This window comes from Lepidothrix coronata, unplaced genomic scaffold (genome assembly GCF_001604755.1).
Source record: "Lepidothrix coronata isolate B3197 unplaced genomic scaffold, Lepidothrix_coronata-1.0 Scaffold305, whole genome shotgun sequence".
Classification (NCBI taxonomy): domain Eukaryota; kingdom Metazoa; phylum Chordata; class Aves; order Passeriformes; family Pipridae; genus Lepidothrix; species Lepidothrix coronata.
In genome coordinates, this window is record NW_016690485.1 from 366,121 (window position 1) to 372,436 (window position 6,316).

Below are 6,316 nucleotides of genomic sequence, written 5' to 3' on the forward strand. Positions count from 1 at the left end.
AAGCCCAGGAGAAAAACAAACCTAGTTTATGGAATTAATTACACCTCCTATTTCCACTCCAGCAGTTCCTCACCACTGGAGAACACCTGCATTTGAACTCCTCACTTTTTCACCTCAGTGACCGAGACACCACATCAATACCTGCAGCATGTCATGCTCCCCACAGCGAACAGGCTGAGAAGAAAACCAGAACTTACATTGAACTTAATAGTCGTGCCAGTGGGAGCAGCAGTGAAGCTGGTGGGGCCGAAGAGGGAGCCAGAGGTGCTCCCAAAGGGGTTGGAGGTGGTGTTGGTGGTCCCAAAGAGCCCCCCACTGCTGGTGCTCGTACCGAAGTCTGAGGGAAACACAAGCAAATTAGAACATCTCCATTAAAACAAACCTGAAGCTTAAAACTTAAACCCAATAATTTATTAAAATTATGAAATACTTTGAAAGTGGAAAAAACAGTTGGAAAAAACAATGTGACAGCAGACCTGGAAACTGATTGTGCTGCTAATGCAGTTTTCTGCTGCAGAAGTGCCCCTAACTCAGCACCCCAGGAAACACCACAAAAACCACAGCAACCAGTTTCCTTGTGCTCCTGACAAGCAGGAAGAAAATGACACAATCATTTTACAATAAAGAGAATCAGTGAAGTTCCATTTCTCTTCTCAGAAGGCGCTACCACAAGCAGCAGCTTTTGCTTTGTGGAATTACAGCAAAGTTTAAAGGCATTTCATGCTGCAACTGCTCCACCACAGCAGGATAAAAACCCGAAATCAAACAGCCCCAGGAGATGTTTCAGAATAGAAAATTCCAGCCAAACACCTCTTGCAACTTATTTTGAAATTTACAGCTGGAATCACAGCTCCAGATGCAGGAGCATGTCAGGCTCGCCCTTGGCTGCTGTGGACACCAGGATGTCTCTGTACCCCTCAGGAGAAGACCCCCCAGCCCCACAGAACACCCAGCTCCCTGCGCTCTCCCCCAGTGGGAGAGGGGCAGTGTCACTCACTCCCAAAGCCAGCCGGTTTGTTCTGAGCAAAGGCGTTGTTCTGGGACGAGAAGAGGCCTCCACCAGTGCTGGTGGTTCCAAAGAGGCTGTTGGAGGTCCCCGTGGATGTCCCAAAGCCGAAGCCAGTGTTGGTGGAGGATGTGGCTGGTTGGCTGAAGGTCGTCGACCCAAACAAGCCTGAGGACAGAAAACACTGTAAAACACCCACACCCTCCTTTGCCTGGGGGTTCTGATGGGTTTTAGGGTTGGGAGGGCGTTTGATCACGGTTCATCATGATCATGTTTTGTTGCTGGCTCCTCGGTTTGGGTTTCTTGCCCTTGCCCCCCTCCAGGCCTGTCCCACTCTCCCCACGCCCCACAGTACCTGGCTTTGTCTGGGTGCTCCCAAACAGGCCTCCCGTGTTGTTGTTGGAGCCGAAGGCCGAGGCCCCGAAGGCCCCTCCGCTGGTCGTCCCAAAGCCGGCATCTGGAAGTACAGCCAGGTGAGCCCTGCCCTCCCCTGCACTGCCACCTCCGGGGGGCTCCTCCAAACACCCCCGGGAGACACGGCTCTGCCTTCCCAGCCTTCCCAACAAACCCAGTCCTGACAGCTTCCATCCCAGCAAACCCCAGCGCCACAGCCTCCACTTGAGTTCTCTCTTTCTAGGAAAGGAAGACTCAACAGCAGCCATGGAATCCTGCTGTCTCCCCACACTAAAGGCTTGGGCTCCTGAACCCCATCCAAGTGAGCTGGAGAGCTCGGCAGCTCCCTAATCCCACCCCTCAAGGGATCAGCCCCTCCATAGGACCCTCTGAGCTCCACTCCAGGGAAGAACAGCTCCCCAAAGAGCACCTTCGACTCAGCTGACATGTTTGACTTACTTTGCCCAAAAGTTGAAGTTGTCCCAAAGCCAGTGCTGCCTCCGAATGGAGCTCCAAAGGATTTGTTGAACATTTTCAGGATGGATCAGGTCTTCTCCCAAGACCTGAAAAGAAGAATTCAGGTTTTATTGAAAGCTTATCCTGCAAACTCCTTTTTCATCCCACTCATGGCTGAGGGCAGCAATCCCACCGGGATCCTTCAGCCATGGAACCCATGGCAGCGTGTTTGGGGCACACTGAGCAATCCCTACCCTGCCAGAACCCCGGGGGGACAAGGGTACCAACATTCCAGTGACAGCACAGGTAAGGAGGTGGCACTAACACTGAGGTGTCGCCCCTAATCACAGCTCTGCTTTCCACACTGTGCTCCCACAACGTTCCCAGGCCTTTCCACGACTGATTTTCCTGTTCAACCCTATTTGGCAACTGCTTAAAACGTGACAAGTGGGAATGCACTGCAGGAGGATGACAGGAATGCACCTTCCCTCTGCTCCCCACTTCCCACAGGTTGCTGTTCCCAAGAGTTCTGCCCCATTCCCACAGGGCCCAGTTCCATTTCCAGCCCCCCAGTTCAGTGACAGCACAACCCTGGCTGCCCCTCTCCGACCTGTTCCCTGATCACAAACAAGAACAAACTCTGCTCCCAGTCCCTAAGTTTGTCAACAAATCCAGCACTATCCTGACAGGGAGTGTGTGGTGTTTTCCCACAGTGGGGCCAATGCCTGCAGCTCCACCTCTGAGAATGACAGTATTCCCAAAAAAACGCCAGTACTGGGCAAAACAATGCCATATTAACAATAAAAAATTCCCATATTCACCAAAAAAATCCCAGTATCCACCAAAGAAAAATGCCAGTATTCCCTTCAAAGCTCAGTTAACTCCTGGCAGGTGTAGCTGACACACAGCAGTGCAGAACTAGGAAGCTCAGCAATTCCCACACAGCCCATCCCAAGAATATTCCCAAACCCCCTCTCAAGGCAGCGTTGTCCCAACACCAACAACTGCAGCTAAAGCCAAACGTGCCCCTTTCCCTGTGCCCAGGTTTGGCAGCTCCCCAGTCCCAGCTCAGGAACCACACAGGCTGTGCCCAGCACAGCCTCCTGCAGGGAAAGCACTAAATCCATCTGCTCAGCCTTGGAATTACAAGGATTTGTTTCCCCAAACTCAATAGCACCTTCTGGGAACAGCCAAATGCAGAGTGGGAGCAGCTGCAGCCTCCCCCCATCCCAGAACAACCAGAGACCAAACCAGCATCCCACACTTCCTGGTGGGATGCCTGGGGTGTCCTGGGCAGGGCCAGGACTTGGAAAATCCTTGGGAGTCCCCTCCTGCTCAGGAGAGTCTGTGACTGTTCCACAAACAGTAACTGAGGGATGATTTCTGTAAACTCCAACTGCTCCTGGCAGCCTTCCCTCACACTTTGGGGAGTTAAGAGTGTCCCCAATCCCACAAGCAAGTCCTCACAGACTCCCTCAGGCACAGGGAGGAGAAATTCAGTAAAAGCCTGAAAAAGCTGCTCTGACAAACACTCAGAGCCCCCCAAGCCAAGAGCTGCTCCTGGGAGAGCACTGCAGCCCCAGAGTAACACTGCACCCACACTGAGCCCTCCTCACCCTCTCCCATGGGATTATTGGGGTTGGAAAAGCCCTCCCAGCCCATGGATCCCCCCTGTGCCCCATCCCCACCTTGTCCCCCAGCCCAGAGCACTGAGTGCCACGGCCAGGCCTTCCTGGGACACCTCCAGGGCTGGGCACTCCAAACCTCCCTGGGCAGCCTTTCCAGGAGGAAATTCCTCCTCCTGTCCAACCTGAGCCTCCCCTGGCACAGCTGGAGGCCGTTCCCTCTCCTCCTGCCCCTTGTTCCCTGGGAGCACTCCCTGGTGGAGTCCCCACCCCTGGAGGTGTCCAAGGAAGGCCTGGCCGTGGCACTCAGTGCTCTGGACTCAGGGTTTTATAGAACTGTACCCCCGGCCGAGGAGGGACCCCCCACTCGAGGGGCTCCAATTCGAGGTTAACAGCAGCCCCGGCAGCCCCGCGGAGAGCCACCCGTGACGGGACCGCGGTCACCGCCGGGGCCTCAAGCCACAGCTCACTAACGTGGCTTTAAACTACCACCCATTAACGCAACTTCACACCGCAACTATTCGACCCGGCTTTAACTCACAACCAACCACCAGGGCTGTAAAGAATTGCCGCAGAGAGAGGGGGTTGCCGTGACCTCCCGACCCCGGGGACACCCCGGGCCGCTTCCCATACCCTGGAGAACACCCGAGACCCGCAAAGAGCCCCGGAAAGTCCCCGAGAGCGGGCGGGGGGCGGCTCCCCGGAGACCGCCGGGGCAGGGCAGCGGGTGCCCCCCGAGAGGTCCCAGTCCCCTCACGGCCCTTGCCCTGCCCGCACAGCCTCCCTTCCCTCCTCCCCTCCCTCTCGGGGCCCGGCCGGTGTCCCGGCGCAAAGGGCGGGGCGGGGCGGTTCGTGGCGGCGCGGGGGCTCACCGCGGGTGCCGGTGCGGTGTCGGAGGAGCGGCGGTGCTGCGTGGGGCCGGTCCGGGTCGGTCGGGGCCGGTCGGGCCGGGTCAGGCCCGCGGTGCCTCCGCCGCCTCCCCGGGCCGCAGCTGCGTCACAGCCCGCGCGCGCACTCCCGGCCACCCCCGCGCGCCACCCGGCCCCGCCTCCCCGCGCCGCCCATTGGCCGTCGCCCGGCGCTTCGGGCGCTGATTGGGCAGNGAGGGTGGGGAGGCCCTGGCCCAGGTTGCCCAGAGAAGCTGTGGCTGCCCCTGGATCCCTGGAAGTGTCCAAGGCCAGGTTGGAGCAACCTGGGCTAGTGGGAGGTGTCCCTGCCCATGGCAGGGGGTGGAATGAAATGGTCCCTTTATGGTCCCTTCCAACCCAAACCAATCTGGGATTATGTGATTCTTTGTTTCTTAAAGGAAAGCAGCCAGACAAAAACACGGTGTTACAGCTGGGAATGTGTCCAAGGGAGCCCAAAGCAAAGGGGCCAAGATGCCTCCTTGGAAGGAACGATGCTCCTGAGAGGAGGCTGCCCAAGGAATTCCCTCCAAACCATCAGAAAGTTGATTCAAACAAAGAGGCACTAAAATGGGAGCAGACTCAGCAGCAGCACCAACCAGCCTCCATGGAACATGGGTTTGCTCTGGCACAAGCAGACCCTACCCAAGACTGTCCTTCCATGCTGCAGGAACACCCATGGACCTCATTTCCAAGAAAAACCTGCACCAGGTTTCATTTTCAGGATTCAGGTGGCAGGGAAACATTTGCCCCCTTCCAGTACAGATCCACACAGGAGCCCTAAGCTCTGGAAATTCTTCCTGCTCAAGCTCTCCTTGCCATAAGGGTTTTGGAACCATGGAACCACACCAGGGAAGGATTCTGACCACTTGATCTTGTTGGCTTTCCTTCCAATAAAACCCATATTAAAACACAGCCTGAATGCAGAGTGGACATCCCAGTCCATCAACACATGTAAAGAACCTCTTGTTTCCTGGAAGAAAAGCAGTGGGAAAGCACAAAGCAGTTCCATTCCCATTACTGCAGCATTCCCAGTCCGGCTATTGAACATCTTATTGCTGTAATTACTAAATGCTGATGTTCCTGGTCAATAATCCTCAGCAGCCAATGCTGCACTTCGTCTGGACTGCAGGCATGCACTCCCCAGCACGGGATCTTCCCAGCACCCAAACACCTGAACACCTCCAGAAAGCTGGGAAATCAGGCTACAGGAACACACCAGAAGGCAGGGTTTAAACCCCAAATAAGAGGGGCACACTGGAGAAATGGAGATGAAATGCAGGACATGATCAACACAAGATTCCACGAGGCATCAGTGGAGAGACCCAACCCAAGGGGCCCTGGGCAGCACAAAGGCAGCCAAAGGTCAAGGCTAATTATAAATCCAATATAAATGACACTGGAACTTGTAAAAGTGAGCTAAAAAAGGCAAAGAAATTCAGGGTTAAAGGAACACAGAAGTCATGTCTGAGACACAACGTAATTTCTGGTAAGTCCTATGTCTGGTTTGGGATCCTGCACTCCCAGGCAGATGGGCACCAGGAAAAGGCACCCCCGAGGATGGCACTGGGGCTGGGAAACACATCCCACAGGGAGAGAGTGACTGGAAGGAGTGTTTGGCAGAAATGGGAGGAAGTCACCTGGAGACACACTGACAGTCCACAAACCTGAGATCACGTGGGAAGGGAACCTGGAAAAAGAGCAGCTGCAGAGGGGCAGGTTGGGACACACAGAGCCCTGCAGAGGTGGGAGAGTGTCCTCGTGTCCCTCAGGGCAGGAAAGACACTGAGGGGCTGGAGCATGTGCAGGGAAGGGAACGGAGCTGGGAAGGGGCTGGAGCAGCAGGAGGGGCTGAGGGAGCTGGGGGGGCTCAGCCTGGAGCAAAGGAGGCTCAGGGGGGACCTTCTGGCTCTGCAAGTCCCTGACAGGAG

The 6,316-nt window shown here is 55.8% G+C and overlaps 1 protein-coding gene across 2 annotated transcripts in view; it reads right to left on the reverse strand.

Moving 5' to 3' along the window:
* The window catches only part of NUP98 (nucleoporin 98), a 32,203-nt gene extending 27,738 nt beyond the window's left edge, over positions 1-4,465 (reverse strand). For both annotated transcript variants that reach the window (XM_017837454.1, XM_017837457.1), the window contains exons 1-5: positions 4,353-4,465; positions 1,859-1,962; positions 1,362-1,463; positions 998-1,174; positions 198-337 (exon numbers count right to left, since the gene is read on the reverse strand). In XM_017837454.1, the coding sequence (XP_017692943.1) occupies positions 198-337; positions 998-1,174; positions 1,362-1,463; positions 1,859-1,931 (492 nt within the window). In that variant the 5' untranslated portion in view covers positions 1,932-1,962; positions 4,353-4,465. The remainder of the gene's footprint in view (positions 1-197; positions 338-997; positions 1,175-1,361; positions 1,464-1,858; positions 1,963-4,352) is intronic.
* Positions 4,466-6,316: the final 1,851 nt, after the last annotated feature.